The 16,345-nt window shown below is 52.1% G+C and overlaps 5 protein-coding genes across 5 annotated transcripts; 1 reads left to right on the plus strand and 4 right to left on the minus strand.

Moving 5' to 3' along the window:
* Positions 1-11: 11 nt before the first annotated feature.
* Positions 12-1,410, minus strand: QC761_407540 (uncharacterized protein; the record flags this gene model as incomplete). The annotated part of the gene is made up of 3 exons (XM_062879037.1): positions 12-719; positions 778-966; positions 1,027-1,410. 3 exons carry the CDS (start codon positions 1,408-1,410, stop codon positions 210-212), a joined length of 1,083 nt encoding a protein of 360 aa, XP_062732482.1. The 3' UTR covers positions 12-209.
* Positions 1,411-2,119: 709 nt separating this feature from the next.
* Positions 2,120-5,263, minus strand: QC761_407530 (uncharacterized protein; the record flags this gene model as incomplete). The annotated part of the gene is made up of 7 exons (XM_062879036.1): positions 4,223-5,263; positions 4,041-4,167; positions 3,882-3,987; positions 3,571-3,829; positions 3,475-3,520; positions 3,052-3,425; positions 2,120-3,002 (listed from the first exon to the last, which is right to left on the minus strand). The coding sequence occupies exons 1-7, from the start codon at positions 4,372-4,374 to the stop codon at positions 2,120-2,122; spliced, it is 1,947 nt and encodes a 648-aa protein (XP_062732483.1). The 5' UTR covers positions 4,375-5,263.
* On the plus strand, positions 4,617-6,994 carry QC761_407520 (uncharacterized protein). The gene is made up of 3 exons (XM_062879035.1): positions 4,617-5,267; positions 5,338-6,536; positions 6,593-6,994. The coding sequence occupies exons 1-3, from the start codon at positions 5,034-5,036 to the stop codon at positions 6,756-6,758; spliced, it is 1,599 nt and encodes a 532-aa protein (XP_062732484.1). The 5' UTR covers positions 4,617-5,033; the 3' UTR covers positions 6,759-6,994.
* Positions 6,995-7,511: 517 nt separating this feature from the next.
* QC761_407510 (uncharacterized protein) lies at positions 7,512-10,298 on the minus strand (the record flags this gene model as incomplete). Its single annotated transcript, XM_062879034.1, has 7 exons — positions 7,512-8,192; positions 8,272-8,929; positions 8,986-9,128; positions 9,199-9,564; positions 9,765-9,850; positions 9,927-10,003; positions 10,069-10,298. 7 exons carry the CDS (start codon positions 10,296-10,298, stop codon positions 7,992-7,994), a joined length of 1,761 nt encoding a protein of 586 aa, XP_062732485.1. The 3' UTR covers positions 7,512-7,991.
* Positions 10,299-13,345: 3,047 nt separating this feature from the next.
* On the minus strand, positions 13,346-14,461 carry QC761_407500 (uncharacterized protein; the record flags this gene model as incomplete). The annotated part of the gene is made up of 1 exon (XM_062879033.1): positions 13,346-14,461. The coding sequence occupies one exon, from the start codon at positions 14,459-14,461 to the stop codon at positions 13,346-13,348; it is 1,116 nt and encodes a 371-aa protein (XP_062732486.1).
* Between the last annotated feature and the right edge of the window lie 1,884 nt (positions 14,462-16,345).

The raw sequence follows: 16,345 nt of genomic DNA on the forward strand, positions 1-16,345 counted from the left end.
AGTATGATGGGATGGATTTGGAAGTAGGAATTAGTAGTTGCTCTAGTGATAGTACATACGTTATCATTGGGCTTGTATGTATTTTCATCAGGAAATATCTCATCTAGTCTCAAATATTGGTAGAGTTTCACGTATATCAACGCCCCCGTCATTTTCTGCCGTATTCCGCCTCTTCTTCCCCAAGTCATTACTTTGATCCATCGTCCAACTCAAACCCCCCACCTCTGCCTCAACGCCTCATAAACCGTCCCATTAATCGGCAAAACACTCCCGTGTCTCAAATTTTTCGGAAAGTTATTCCTGTTGCTCCCCACCCACCCCGAATTACTCCCCGGGTTCGTACTTTCAAACGGCCTGTACCCATCGCTCCCGTAAAAGTCCAACAACAAGTGCACCTTCCTCGGGTCGACATTGTCCAGATAACTCGCCGGCCCTTCCACCCCCGACTGAATAATCGCCCCGTCACCCCCCGGTCTGGTCCACATGCCGAATAACCCATTGTTAGACACCTCCACAAAGACCGTTTTTCGTGTCTCGTCTTTCATGAATCGGAGGAAGGAGGTGGGGGATAAGGGGAGGTAGTTAAGGTCGATGATGTTGGTGGGGTTCTTGTCGATGAGGGTTTGGGGAGCCGAGAAAGTTTTAAAGTCGGAAGTATAGGCGTAGCGCATGCGGATGTTGGTTGGGTTGCCGGTGTGGCGGGGGTCCGACGTGGGGTACTATGAGCGAGTGGTGAGGATGAAGTTTATTTTGTTGGGAGGAAAGGGGGAAAGGTACAAATTTGGAAGCCCAATGAACGAGGTATTGCCCCTTGGCAGGATCCCAGATTGCTTCTGGGGCCCAGACCATACCCGCTGTGGCGTCTTCGACGGTGACGAGTCGCTCGTTGGTCCAGTTGATCAGGTCGGTGCTTTCCCAGACGAAAATGCCTCGGGAGCCGGTTCGTTGGGCCGCATCCCAGGTTGTCTGGTTTGTTGTCAGTCTGTTGAGGCACTTGCATCTTGGTGTCCATTTGCTGGAACATACTCTCCCAATGTGAAGGTCAGTGCCGATGATATACCACTTCCTCCCTGATTCGCTCCCGCCGCCAGGAACAATTGTAGGGTCTCGAACACCAGTAGTCCCCTTGGTCGGCCTGATAACTGGCTGTCCTCTATTTAACGCTCTGAAGGAGAGAGCATCGTTGCCGTTGCTGAGGTAAAAGTAGACATAGGGGTCGGCCCCAAGGAAGAAGGCGCCCAGATAACCAGCCAGGTTGTTGGTCTGTCGCTTTGTTACATCCACTCCAAGGTCGGCAAGGTCGAGAAACAGCCCCCCAGAACCGCGGCTCTTGATGCTTGCCGCAAGAGATGACCAAGTAAAGAGGAGAGCAGCGAGTGCCCAAAGAGCCTTGGGCGTTGCCTGCACCATGGTAATCGTGGGGCGGGTACAGTGTTACCACGAAACAAGTACCCAACGACCGGCGTACATGAAGAGTCCCAGATACCCGGGTGAGATCAGATGTAGACCTGCAGGAACCCGGCCGCGACTGGACCACGGTCTTTATATGGAGCTCAAGGCAAGCGCTCCCATCCATCTCTTCCCATCATGTGGTTCTGGAACCGTTCCCGTCAGCGGTATAGAGCATATTCTCCACAATCTGTGGTCCGGGGAAAAGATGGGGTAACATTTAGCCATCATCTACTGAGGAGGAGGACGACTCGATCCTTATGGCTAAAGTCTCTCCATATTGTTTCGGCTTTTCCCGCTTTGGTTTGACTGCGTGCCCATCTGACGAATCCCCCTTCTTGCGATTGCTGGAATTACTTTTTTTTGCGCGCTGAACCACAGTTAAATGGACGGTTCGTCATGTATCGAAAGAATCCTTGGCAGATTTGGTACTGTGGACCGCATGGATTCGTGGAATAATTTTCCGATGGGTTTGTCGAGTTGTATTTGAGGGTCGGTTTTGACTATGGCTGGCGGCAATGCGGGGGTCGGCAGTTGGAGATCATCGTGTTGACGAAGTCTCAAGACCACTTACAAGCGCTCCAATAGTTGTTCTTGCTTTTGTATTTTTCGACATTTTCCATGTGATTGAGTTTCCGACCCCAACTCCTCATAAAAGGCAGCCGTTAATTCATGTTTGATCAAATCCAAGTTCCTCGTCCAAGACTGTATGATGGTCTGTCGTTGATATCAGTTCGATCCTCTTGCCCCCGGGTTTTCGGGCGTTATTCAGCATCGCCTGGAAGGCATTGATACGAGCTTCGAGTGCATTTTCAGATGTTATTGACTGTTGGGAGCTGTGCGGGTATATTCCATCGAAATCCTCGAAGCTCGCATGTTCCCTGATTATGATATCGTCGTCCATTACAACATCATCGTCCGAGTTTGATCCAGAAGGAGAGGGTTGGATATCAAGCGCTGAAGTTGAATGTCCGTTGGCATCCATAACTGGAAGCTGTTGATGAACTGCTGACAATTCTGTTTCTCCAGCAGGCACTTCCAGTATATGTCGTTGCGAACTTTCCGTGGAAGCGGTCGTGGCCTGTGTATCCAGCATATCTTGATCGGCGCATCCTAGCTTCGCACGTTTTCCGAGGATAACCTTGTCGTGTCGAAACACACTGTCAGAACACTGTGCCCCAAAGAGATCCTCGATGGTAATGTCCTCCTCAATCCACCGCCGTAAATCGACAGTACAAGGCCAAATATCTCTGGGCTTGAAGGCATCTGTCAGTTCGCAGAGCTCAGGGAATGATGAGTGGCGAGAGTATGGGAATGTGATGGTTCTTGGAAGCGCCACTGCATTCGATTCATTCAGTGAATGCTGTTTGTTTTGTGGCTTCAGTTTCTTCGTGATCGCATGAAGCCCATCGGCAAGTTTGATTTCGTCCTTGTCCTCGAGAGCTGACAGTTCAAGATCAAGAGGTACTTTTCGCCCACTCGCAACGGCACCCAGGAGAAAATGACGTATTTGCTCTTGCATCGAATTCGACACCTCCTCTGTATCACAAAGTCTGCAAATGTCAGTCAAGACTCGGCTCTCAGCACAAGAGAACGACTCACATTTCCATAAGAGATCCTATATCTTCCAGAAATAGGTAATCTAGTTCTGCCTCCCTCTCCAGGTCCTCTCCGCCGCCACCGACACCGAGCTCTGCAATATCTTGTCCATTGGGGAGACGCGTAACGATGGGCTGGATCCAGACCACAGAAGAGAGGTTTTTCTGCACAGTTGGGCAGTAATTTCCCTTCTCGCAGCTATGCAGTCGGACGTTCTGATCGAGTGTGAGACAACCTGAGTGGTAGGTATTTCCACACATGAATCCGACAAGGGCAGGGGCTTCATGGGAGAGGTGAAACTGTGTCCCGAATCTGTTGTCGGTATCCTTGGCCACGAGAGATCGATAGATTGACATCTTGTAGTCATCCACATGAATCTGTCCCAGCATCAGCAAGAGCCTTTTGCTGACAATGAGAAGCTCGTACCTTGGTTTTAAGGGCTTTGGACAATACGATCCAAACGTCTTCGTAACTGTGCTTGAGTTAGCAAGGTAGTACACTGGTTCCTGTCAAAAGATGTACCCGTATGTCCAGGCTTGAAAGTGGAAGATGGTGTCTTTAGGGTACTTTGAGACCTTCTCCAGCAGTTCGCGAATACCCTCAGATTTTGGAGGAAAGTCGACGTCATCGACAAAAGACGTATCAATATAAATTGTATCCAATGTCTTAAGCCCACAAGAATACTCAATTAGCGGTGGTGATCTTGCTATGGCACTCACGAACCACGGCTCGCTTCTGATATCACCGGTGTAAAGCGCTGCCTTGCCTCCACCTTCGAACACTACGACTGTCAGTATTATGAATAAGATGGCGGAGCATTCTGGCAGACGTACGAAACATTACAGCGCCGGGGCAGTGGTTCGCATTGAACAAGGTAACTTGAATGCAGTTGCCTGGCTCGAGCTCCAACACAGTGGGTGTTTCTAAAGGTAGCGGCTTCTACAGTTCACTCAGTAATCGTGTCGCCCAGTGGACAAACTCGAGACTCATACCAATAGGGTCTTGAGGTGACGGTATGTTTGGACTCGGGTCTCTAAGATGCCCTTGGCGTAGTTGATGCGACATGGAAATCGTTCAAGTCGAAGGAGCATCTCTTTAGTGGCCGCGGAACAATAAACACTAGACATCTCCAAGTTAGAATTATCCAAGAGAGCGCATTCATAGGGAAACATACAATGGTGACCGTAAAGTCTCCAGACCAGCGAGGTGGTCGCTGTGGATATGGCTAAGAAAGCAGGCGAGAGGAGGGCGGAGATCTGGGTGGGAGCGAAAGAAGTCGACCCTGATGTCCGGAAATTCGGCTACTAATCCATTGAAGGTCGACATGACTGCTGTGTCGTGCTGAAGAAGTGAACTGCCTCATGATTGTTTTCCTACTCCAAAATGGCCGTCTGAGTGTCCCCTGGCAGTTCCAGGTGAGACAGGAAAGGATGATGCCCGTCGTTGAAGCTCCAGCCCCACACAAGCTATCGAAGCTAAAAACGGCTCGTGCCCCGCCCCCGCGTTGGTGTCGCCTGCCAATGCAGTCTTGGCCTTCCAAAGTTCCTCGTCTTCAACTTGGCATCTGTGCTCTGTCAAGCCACCGATTGTTTAGGATGATCTGTTGGACTGCCACGATTTCCTACTCCAGAGACACACTGCTAGATCGGGATATTTCCCTATCTCCTCGCATTGCACTGCGTTGCACTCATGACGCATGTCCGATGAAATATTAGAGAAACGGCCAGCAAACATTGGCCCAAGCGCCCCCGCTATTCCCAGGATGGCAGCCAACGGTGCATCAGCGTCATCTTCAACAACCCCTGGGCTATCGCTGGCGGCTCTCTGGCGGCACCGATCCGTTTCATATCCGGTGCTGTTAAGGAACAGCAGCCCGCCCGCCCATCCATCATCGCCATGCTACATTTCATCCAAACTCCCGTCCCAATCACTGCATCTTTTGTCCCTCCATCGCTGGGCTTCCGCGTCGCTTGATCCCCCAAGTCATGGCTGTCGCTCTTAGCTCCCAGGTCCTGGAGTCGCTGCTAACCCCGGGGCGCCTGGTTCTTCTTTCCGTCCTGTTTGTGGTGATCTCATTCATCGTCGACATTTCCCGGTTACCCAGCTGTCCAGACTCTCTCCCTCGCGTGGGATTTGGTCGAGGCCTGGTCGCGTCTGTCAAGAACTGGGTGTATTATGTTTCGCGCTATAATGATTGGATTGCCGATGGTTATGAGAAGGTGCGCACCCTACTCTTATCCCTACCGCGAGGCGTCTGCGCAGCGTCCTACTGACATAGACGTGCGGTAGTACAACAAGAAGGGTCGTGCCTTTGTTGCTCCTAATTCCCCGAGCCGCCCTCTAGAGATTGTGGTTCCCAAGTCCCAAACAGCGTGGATGCTCGAACAGCCAGACCGAGTGCTCTCTACAAAAGAAGCTCATCGCGACTCTCTATTTAACGACTACCAGTTTGGAGTTGACGATCAGTTTCCGATTCGCACGATACACAAGCACCTCGCCCGCAATATTGTCAATTTGCTACCTGGAATCCAGAAAGAGGTTCATGCCTCTATCGACGATGTGTATGGGACAGATACAGAGAACTGGAGGACGCTGAATATCTGGAACTCTTTGATTGGCATCGTCTCCAGAGTTACAAACCGAATGCTGGTCGGCGATCCGCTTTGCCATAATGAAGAGTTCCTCAGGAACCAGGTGGCCTTCGCTGACGCTATCGTTCGCAATGGCTTGATCATGAACTTTTTCCCGAAGGTGTTCCACCCCATTGTCGGCCCTCTTGTCACCATTACAAACCGCCGAGCATGGCGCAAGACCTACGAAATCGGGAAGCCTGTCATAGAGCAACGTCTCCGGGACATGGGACGCATAGACTCTGGCGCCGACGTGCAGGTGCCAGAAGATATGCTCACCTGGCTCATCCGACAGGCCAAAGCCGAAGGCGCAGCAGAAGAACTCAGCCCGGTCATGCTCTCCAAGCGCCTGCTACCCGTCGAGTTTGCCGCTATTCATACAACGGTGCTAACAGCTTCGAATGTTCTTCTCGACCTCGCATCTTCAGACCCATCTCTGGGCTACATCGACGCCATTCGCAAAGAGACCTCCCAGGCCTTGAGCGAAGGAAATGGTCACTGGACGAAGGACAGCCTGGCAAATCTCCATCTTACAGACAGCGCTATCAAGGAAAGCATGCGCGTTAGTTATTTCGCCAGGTGCTTGACCCACAGGAAGGTGATTGCACCTGAAGGAGTGACGAATCCAACAGAGGGATGGCACGCGCCCGAGGGGTCATTTCTCACCCTGGATCTTGCTGGAGTACATCTTGATCCAGAAGCGTTTCCTGAGCCCGAGAAGTATGATGCCTTCCGGTTTGTGAAGTTGAGAGAGCAGCTCGATCCGAAGAATCCCGAGGAGGCAATGAAGATCAAGAGACTGGGGATGGTAACTACGAGTCCGGAACACTTGACCTTTAGCCATGGGAGGCACGCATGGTATGCTTTTTATCCTGTGGCAATTATGTATCGGCATGCACTAACATTCAGAATAGCCCTGGGAGGTTCTTTGTCGCGCATGAGTTGAAGATGATCCTGGCGTATTTACTAAATAATTACGACATCAAACATATAGAGAAGAGGCCGCAGAACGACTGGGTGGGCGCCACTGTTATTCCGCCAATGGAAGCCACGTTAGAGGTCAAGAGGAGGAAGATTTGATTGCGGCTTCTACATTGCGTACTTGGAGGTTATCTTTGGGTATATACAGGACGACTTTCACCACTTTCACTTTTCAAGATGAGTGCGGCGTTGGGTTGGATATCTAGATTGATTTAGGATATTCAGGGATGAGGTTTTCCGCAACGACCGCTGTTTATTATGATACAAGCTTTACAGCATCACAACCAACGACTTGAACTACAGCAACAAGATCAATATATATATATATATATATATATATATACAATCGCACCCTTGGTATGATGGTGTTTGGGGAGTTTCGGCACCATGGCGGTGATGCACAAGGGAACGGAGAGAGTGGAGGGCAATGAGGCGGAACAGTATATTGTAAGGTACAAGGTCACATACCATTTCCCGTTGTTTGTCTAGAGCATCGCCGAAATCGAGGGTCCTTTTTGTCTGGTCTTTTGACCATGCACCCTTATTCATTCCCTTTAGAGCTCAGGACGGGACATCTTTCACAACACCGCAAGTCAATAGCCAAACAGGGTCCCCATGCCTCCAGATTATCTTGGGAGTCAAAGGACTAAATAATCCTCCTGCACCCCAAGGTCAAAGGAGATACTTGATGGATCTTCCGCCCTAATTACGTGAAATGATTTTTGACTTGCTGATCAGTCCTGAAAGGCTACAGAAAGCCTAAAAGACTGCAACAAGTTCAAAATGTCTACAGCAAGTTGAAAGACCACAACAGCCTTAAAACCTCACCAAACTGCAGCATTTCAAAAAAAGAAGAAGCACAACTTCACTTCAGAACACCCAACCTACTAAATCACTGATCATATCCCTTGGTTGACCCAGTTTCTCTCTCTTACTCTCATCAAAGTTCAAATGAATGGCAGTAGCATCAATGCTACCCAGAGCCCCAAACCTTCCGTCAAATTCTAGGTACCTTGTAACACAACAACAATAACAACCATCACCATCCAAACTAGGTAATCTGCTCGCACCCTCATCTCTTCCTATTTCCTTGCCCTCCCCCAACGGCAAATAGAAAAAAAGAATGAGTAACAGCAACTACCCTTCCACACCACCCACCACCACCACCAGGGTGACAGCCTGCGTAACCACACCTTCTTTCTCAGTCTGTGATACCAAGCCCTCCCCTCCCCGCAAAAAAAAAAAAAGAACAAAAAACTTCCAGACCGACCCGGTAACACAACATTCTCGCCTCATCCCACTCATCATTGAAGCCCAACACCACCACCATCGTCACTTCCACCGCACCACACCTCGCCTCAAACTTCTGGTCTCATTCACCCCCAAATCCTGTCTCACCTCCACAGGCCACCTCGTCACCTTCCCATTAAACACCGGAAAACTCGACAAATTCGTCCGCGGCGCATACTCCATGTCCAACACCACAACCCCCAAACTAGGCACATTCCCCACCGAAACCTCCTCCCCATCCGCCTATTCCCCCCATCATCATCAGTTAGCATCTTTCTCTTCTTTCCTCACAAGTCTCAAAAAGTATAGGGTAGTTACTCACCCCCTTAATCCCAACTCCCACCTCCCTCTTCAAATACCCAACCACACTCTCCCTGTCCAAATCCTTCAAAGTCCCATTCCCAACCCTAATGTCCTGCACCGGAACGCTCTCCCTCGCCACCCCCTCACAGGGCATCCCCAGCAGCGTCATCCGTCCAATACTCTCCCCCCTGATAAACAAACTCACCGTCGCCGGCAACCTCCCCACTAGCTCCCCCCTCTCCACGCTCATCTCCACCACCCAATAATCCCTCGTCGTCCCCTTGCCCATCCGGTTCAACGGTCCCGTCTCCAGCGTCGTCGCCCCATCATCCCCAGCCATGTCCCCGTAAAGCGCATTCACCTTTGCCCTGACCTGCTCCGCCCTCGTCTCAGCCGGGAGACTCCAATCGGGCAGTTCCGGATACGTGTACCCAAACACGCTGACATTAGCGACAGTGTTGCTCGTGTGGAACTCTAGTAGCGTGCTGTTGCCATTGGTGGTGGCGGCAGATGGAGCCCGGAAAAAGGGCTTGAGCGGGCTGTCAGCCGTGATCACCGTGTTGGCAGGAGTTCCAAACTGCCCCCCAGACAAAGCGCTGCTTGTAAACATCGAGTTGTTGTAGTAAATTGTTTGCCACATGGCCACCAGCCTGTCGACGTTGCAGTGGTGTAGCATACTAGAGACTTGTTAGCCAAAGACAACAAAAGAAAAAGGGAAAAGGGTGTAACACACAACAGCGGCTCAAAGGCCGACCAGTTAATATCGGCCATGGTCCCATTATTGCACCCTGCACGAAGATGAATCAAGTTGTGGGCATTCTCAAAGCTCGAGCTGCTCATCCCGTCATAGGTTGTGACCCGAGTAAAGACATCATACTACGACAACTTCCCCATTAGCCGCCGACCCAATCATGTTCATCAAGCCATCTGAAGCTAGGTGCCTTACCACACTCCCTGTCAAATCCCTCGCCGCCAAAAGTAACCCCTCGTTAGACTCGTTGGCATCATTTAGCACACCCCCAGATCGAGAACATCGTATTGTCTGCGGGTAGTGCGTCAGGGCGCTATCACCAAATCCCTCTTCAACCTTTAATCGTTGAAACTTGTAAGTGTATAGCGGGTTCGGTATGACTCTTCGTCCCTCTGGTGCCTGCACCGTCATGTTGAGCCTGGTAGCTGCTACAGGCAACGCTGGATTCATCGCCCAGTCCCAGTATGGCTGCCGCAACGACTCTGCCGCTGCCATGTACTCGGGAAGCAGATCTGGGGGGTATCTAGACGCGATGTCAACCGCGCGAGCCACCAATATTTGCTACCGAGAGAAAACATGTGAGTTTCGTGGGGGTCAAGGAATCAAGCAGGGCAAATGCAATGCCACCAACGTACCTCAAACAGAGCTACATATGGCCTATGCCAAGTTTGAAAAAGAAGTTCCTTTTATGTCACAGATCAGCAAACCACTCTCAGTACCCCCCACAATCCTAAACCGAAAGCCTCGTTGGGCATACATACACCATGAGGACAAAACCCCCTATTAGAAGGCGCCCCATCTACATGCCCTACTCCGTTCCACGCACTGTGGGGATAACCATGAATACCTGGGCAAAAGCCGTCAGCAAGCTATTGCCGAATTTGGGAGGTTGTGATGCCGAGACGGTGTCATGTATTACCCACCTGCTACCGCGAAGTACGATAACTCGTTCGTCTCGTTGAGCGCCTGTAATTCTGATAGGGCCAGAATGTAGAGATGCCTACACCATTGACAAATCAGATCCCCAGACTCCCGGCTGTCAAAATTTCTGTGTCATGGTAATACCATTGTGCCCCTCCCTTTGCCCATAGCCCATTGATATTGAGTCTGGCTGGAGGTTTCCCTGTAACCTTGTCAATGCCCGTCCTGACGCCGATCACAGGAATAGGGGTCGCGGAGGCTAGCGCAGGTGACGATGAGGGTGATGATGGGGGCGAGGACGCCGGGGTTGTCGACTGAGCCGCAGCCCATGGGAGGGCCACGGCCACCATGCAGAGTGAAGCGGTCCTCCGCATTGCTTCCAAGAGAGATACAACCACACCGATGACTCAGTCAGGCATGAAAATACTGCAAAAGGGAGTGAAAAGAGAAGAAGGCGGGAACTCGGCAACTATACCGCCAAGCCCTTTCAGGAGAGAAAGCGGGCTGCCTCTTCCGCTTTATCATAGTGGCGAAGAACCCGCCCTCCTGGACGACGCCAGTTCTTGTCGGGTCCGCTTCTGCAGGGAAAACTGTAACAATATCACCAACTTTGTGGTCTTGGGCACAGGACCTTCTCGCTGAATCATACATGCCATACGGATGAGTGACTCTTCCGGTGTCCGAACTTCAGTTGTCCGAACTTCAGGTGGGTAGCCACGAGCAGCAGTAGTAGGGGATGTCCGATAGAGGGAAGCATGTCTGAGAATAGAAAGGCTGTGTCGATGTTTCGCCGCTGTCGCCTCTGTTTGTTGTTGTTTATGGGGTGTGTAGTGTAACCAGGCCCCGGGAGGACGGGCGTCTGCGTCCCGCGGCAATGGGGTTTTCGTAGAGGATAATTGATCCAGAGGCTGCAGGCCTCTCGTATCGCTTTCTATGTCTTGTGCGCTTCAAAATGAACAAGCACGGCGCTGTCATCACACTCCTTCTGCTGGTTGCCGACAGGATAAGGCCACGGCTGACCCACGAGGGCACAACACGAAAGCAGGCCGACCGTTTCTCCCGTCGAGGCGGTGTTTGGATAGAAGGCGGGCGGGACCTGCGGCATAGCGACATGGAAGACGGGTTATCACATCCCATGACTACCTTGCTCTCCCCCTCGTGTTTCCGGCGTCTTGGTATCTTGTCGTCGGGCGTCATCTGCCGTGATAGCTCCTTAGGCTGGATGAACCATGCTGACAGCGTGGGGGTGACGGCGACAAAGTTTGCTTCCTGTGCCAGGCCATAGGTCCGGGCTCGGCCCGTCGTCATTGTACGTCTGTATCGATGGAAAGCCACGCCATGATGGGTAAGGGAATGACTAAATTTAAGAACAAGAAAAATAAGGGAAGACACGGGGCCCAACGAATGCCTTTGCAGATGCCGTGTGCTAGCCCAACTCCCCGACAATGCCAGGAAAGCGTGAGTGTGGCTTGCTCCTTCCCAAGTTCTTCAACAGTCTAGGCTGAAGCGGAGTCGGGAATGGAAGGAGCACATCAGCTCTCTCATCAGCCTCTCATGAGAGTCAGTCACCAACGGCGAAACCCGCTGAGACCGAACAGTCCATCCTCTCCAGTTCGCTACCTATGTCTGAAATGTTTTAAACAACACCTCGGTCTTCTCTCAGCAACGACACCGCCCATTATGCGAACATAGTGACACAATACTCGCTGTGTGTCTCTGTGGGACCTGTATCTACCTCACCTTGGCACTGAACTTTCCTTCCTCATGAAGAACCGAAGTCAAAATCCTAGTTAGCCGCCTTAAACCCAAGGCCAAGAAACAAAAAAAGGGGCCCCAAAGTTGCCCCGCCATTTGGTTGTCGTCGAGCAGCAGCTCCCCCCCTTCCCCCCATCTGCCCCTCCCTTCCCGCAACGCGGGGAAGTCCTAGCTCTCCCGCTTTGGCATCCGCGCCTAGCTCGGGGGTTCAATGTCAGGGAAACAATATACCTACCCCTGTGCCTTTAATTGCCCAATGCACTTACAAATGTACTGTGATTTTTGGGCCAAAACGCGTGGGTTTAGCTGCTTGTGGTGAATGCAACATTCGGGGTGTTGATGCCTACCGGGGGTGGACAGAGAAGGAGGGGGCTCGCCTCAAGGTATACAGATACGTGGTCTGTGACACCTGGATATCTCCTGTATCTATCTACCGACCAAGTCAATCTGTTGTTGACTTCCGGGACTGGGACAAATTCCCCAGATCCTACAAGTTTGCGCAGCACCGAGGAGTCCCAAGGCGTGGTACTTTTGAAGGGGAGCAAGAAGGGTGTTTGTCACCTTTGAACTGGAGTGACTTGCCATGCGGGGTCGAGAAAGAGATCGGCTGCCATACAATTCCCATGTGATTGATATTCAATGAGGGGCTCATGGGCGTGTCCGGTGTCAAAAAGACTCCTCTGCTAAGCATGAGTCCATAGCCCTCCCTCGCCATGTTCGGTGCCGACCATCCGAGTCCAAAACCGACTGCCCACTTTTCATGTCGTGAAGGCGAGTGATGAGCATGGATGCCGTTGTCCAACCAGGTCGAAAGCAGCGGGACCTGCAGCTTTTTTATCGTGCTGTTATATTGTACCGCCTTGGTATGAGCTGACACTCTCGGTGCAAGATAGATTGCTAATCCCGTGACACGGATCTTGGCGTCTTCCTGCCCACCACATGCTGTGTGGTGTGACCAAAGGGCATCCTGTTAATAATAAGCTGGCATCAGGAACAACGAGGCAACAAGATTTCGCAAGTCGGAATGAGAGGAGTGAGTTGACATGATCGAAGTTGAGTGGGCAGAGTCCGTCCTCTTCATGCTGCAGCCCTCATGGTTGGTACAAGGGGAAAAGGGACAATCCAATGGGCGTAAGCAAGAGCAAAAAATGATGGATCAAGAAACAGGTAAAGCAATCAATTAACTTTTGCTGGCTTCCATAGCAGAAAATACCTAAATCGTGGTGATGAGAAATGAAAAGAAATATGATATCCAAGGAAAAGTTCCCATAAAGTAACCCCTGTAAAGTGCCCTGTGCATTTATGACGCCGAGAGATGATGATCTCTATCTTGCCTTTTCCCCAGCTCTTTCCGGTAGCCAATTGTCCCAAGTGAATATCTCGCCCCGAAAACGCCAGCTGCCTTGATGTGCCTGCGTATGCCTCTTTATCCCATACCAGGAGGCTTCCTCTGCGCCAACTTCTGTCCCAACAACAAAAGTATCCAGCAGAGGCAGTAGTAATGGTATATCCCTGTTCATAGCCCCTCAAAATAGTGATAAAAAAGAAACATGCTGTGCTCCGTCTGACAGAAAGAGACGGGAGAAACTGCGGGCGCCTTGGCCCGGTTGAACTCGGCGGATGCCCGCATCCCTGACGCTGTGTTGTGTGGGTAGTGCCGTGTACCTTACAGCGACTTCTCCAACATGACCAGGTCTCTGTATCCCTCTTTCCACTTCTTCTCCTGGGCAGCCGTTGGCTTGGGGAGAGGGCTTCTGGCGTAGCCACCATAGCCTAGCCAGCTTTGAAGACCGGATTTGACTCCGACGACTCCGCCTTGAATGGCTGTCCAGTCTCCCTGGGCAACGATCTCTTGCATTTCCTGAGCCTCGGCATGCTTGCCTTGGTTGAAGAGCTCGATCGTGCGGGTGCAGGCCTTGGGAGCGATGTTCGCAAGGCCGGCCAAGATGCCGTGGCCACCAGCCACCAAGGCCTGGATGGAAAAGTCGGCAGAACCAGCGAGGACTAGGAACTCTGGGTTCTTGGGGTCATGGGTCTTGGACATCTTCCTGGTGGCCGCAGCCACGCGGTTCAGCTTGCCAGTATTGCCACACGTGAGCTTCACGCCCACGATGTTGTGGTGCTCGGCAAGCTGTACGATGATGTCCGAGGAGAGATCAAGCCCACCCACGGCGCCGGGGAAGTTGTAGATGATGATAGGAATGGGCGAGGCATCTGCCACGGCAGTGAAATACTCGATGATGGTCTCGGATGCCGGAGCAAAGAGGCTGGCATAGTACGAAGGCGGGAGCACAAGAGCATAATCGCCGCCAGCCTCCCACGCCTCCCGGCAGTACTGGATGGTCTCCCGTGTGCTTTGTGAGCCGCAGCCAACAATGATGGGCATGTGGGAGAATCCCGAGTCGTTCAAGGCCTTCCGTGTGGTCGACGTAACCAGCTGTCTCTCGGCGTGTGTGAGATGGACCGCTTCGCCGTTGGAGCCTTGAGTGGCCAGTCCTGTGACGCCCGCGCGGGCGAGTCGCACTGCATGGCGTGCGATGGTGTCCGTGTCTACATCTTCCGAGCCTTCCTCAAAGAAGCACATGGTTGGGACATAGACGCCTGGCACAAGTGGTCGGGTCATATGGAGGTCGGATGCTTCCGAAGTTGTGCTGTACGAGCTACTGAGGGGCGACTCGTGGCCTGCCATGAGGGATGAGGACCCGACAGGGCGGAAAGGGATTCTGTTGAAGCCGGCAGTGAAGCTGCCACTGGGCGAGGGTGCGTCATTGTGAGGAGCCATTGTGGGGGCTGTGATATGATGATGGTATGACGGGGTGATATGGTTGTGATGGTGAGCGAGGGTAGAAGAGAAGAGATGAGGGGAAGATCTTGATATGATTGTGTGTAAGGGTTGGTTGGTAGTGGTTGGGTGAAGTCTGGGAGGATGATGGAAAAGGGAAGATGGTGGTTCTTGGGGAGGAGGCTGATATATGTATGTAGAGGCTGATCGTAATGGGATCCGCTTGGTGGAGAGCTGGTCAAGGCCAAGAGAGATGAGGCAGGGAATGGGGGCCCAGTGACGGATGGCTCATGGATGGGTCGATGTCCCAGGGCGGTGATGATTATGGGCTTTCTTCTTCCTCTGGCTGTCGTCTCGGACGCCTGCTGCAGAAAACGCCCAGAATACTAGCTACTTGCGAGGGCACCAACCCCGAGGTACTGATCGTTGACCAAACCGCGCTGGATGTGAGCAAGCTGAGCCATGAAGTGACTTCGAATTGGCGGGCTATGATTTGTTGCGCAAGAACATATGGCACGCCCACTCGGCGTCGTCGACAAGGATGATGGCTCGTCAATGGTCACTTTTCTTGGCTCGCCTGACCATGTACCTGAGCACAGTGCGGACTGACGGGCTGCCCCCAGGAGCAAAACCTGGGGTGTTTCTGGAGCCCGGCGGTCCCAGGATCTGGAGAAGCGAATGATTTGCGGGTGTTGTGTGGGGGTTAGCTTGCCAAACCTGACCAGGTACCACTAGAGTCTCGGCAGGTAAATGGTCAGGGCATGGTCAAGGCGCTAGTCCCAGGCGGGAAATACTTCCCTTGGGCCTTGGGATAGACAGCCCTCTGACCGGTATCGATGCGGAGAATTAGTTTCCAGAACATCCATCTGTGTGCCAGTGTATGACAGGCAGTTATGCAAAGGAGCCTCTACCGCTGGACTTGATGAAAGAGAAGAGAAAGAAAGAAACCCCTTTTCCTACTTGGACGAGGTGCATCTGCCGGGCAACCACACCTTTTGTCAGCACCTATGACATCGGGTGGCGCCAGACGCCTTTAAGCCTCGTCCGGTGTCTTTTGTTGCCTCGGGTCCCGAAAGTGAGCAAGCGAGGTCAGTATGAAGAGCCAAAAGCCAGGTAAGATCCTATCCCAAAGTGACCTGTTGACGACATTTACACGATGTCTCTAGGCTGATCAGGTGTCCACTGCAAGATCGATTCTTGTCCTGCCAACGCGAGTTGATTAGTTATGTGGCTGTGTGGTGAAATTCCACGTATGCTGCTTGACAACGAGACCTGCTCCGAGATGTAAATCATCCCTTCAATTGAGACCATATTTCAACGGGCACCACGGTAGCATTTCACGCGGGGACAGCCGTGTCCTCGTGCACACTCGCTGTGTGGCATTGGCGGCAACAGGTTGCAGTGCGGACTTCTCGCTGTCCCAGATAGAGAAGAGGTTCTAGCTGTTGCTAATTGCATCTACTACGTTATGTTGGGAGCACAGCGTGGGCTGCATGGGTCAGAAATTCTGCCGAATAGATATCGACTAAGTGTTTCCCAATATCTTTTGCCGCGGTCCAGTTGCCCTTCGAGGTCCTTCATCTACAGTATCGTGGAGCATCGGGGAAAAGCTTGGTGGTGCGGTTCCTATTGGCTCGTTGACCCAGTAACTGGCCTTGTAGTTGGTGTTATATCATGGGCCGGGCCTTTCGACCTCCCCGCGACACTGTACCTACCGGCGTCTGTCGACGACAGCGGCGGCGGTCCAAAGAGGCTCAACCACGGAACTGGTGCACAGCAACTGCCAGGTCCAAGTTTGCGATGCGCCATTCCCGGATGTGAGCCGCTCGGAAAGCCTGATTGGGAAATGGCGAGACCACGATGCTGGCGAATGTCGACTGGTTA

The sequence above is a fragment of the Podospora bellae-mahoneyi genome, chromosome 4 (genome assembly GCF_035222275.1).
Source record: "Podospora bellae-mahoneyi strain CBS 112042 chromosome 4, whole genome shotgun sequence".
Taxonomy (NCBI): Eukaryota; Fungi; Ascomycota; class Sordariomycetes; order Sordariales; family Podosporaceae; genus Podospora; species Podospora bellae-mahoneyi.

What these genes read in the sequence shown, in the direction of transcription:
- QC761_407520 (XM_062879035.1), top strand. Translation starts at nt 5,034, where the DNA reads ATGGCTGTCGCTCTTAGCTCCCAGGTCCTGGAGTCGCTGCTAACCCCG. An exon ending in TTGCCGATGGTTATGAGAAG is followed by an intron (nt 5,268 to 5,337) that starts GTGCGCACCCTA and finishes GACGTGCGGTAG; the next exon opens with TACAACAAGAAGGGTCGTGC. An exon ending in AGCCATGGGAGGCACGCATG is followed by an intron (nt 6,537 to 6,592) that starts GTATGCTTTTTA and finishes CATTCAGAATAG; the next exon opens with CCCTGGGAGGTTCTTTGTCG.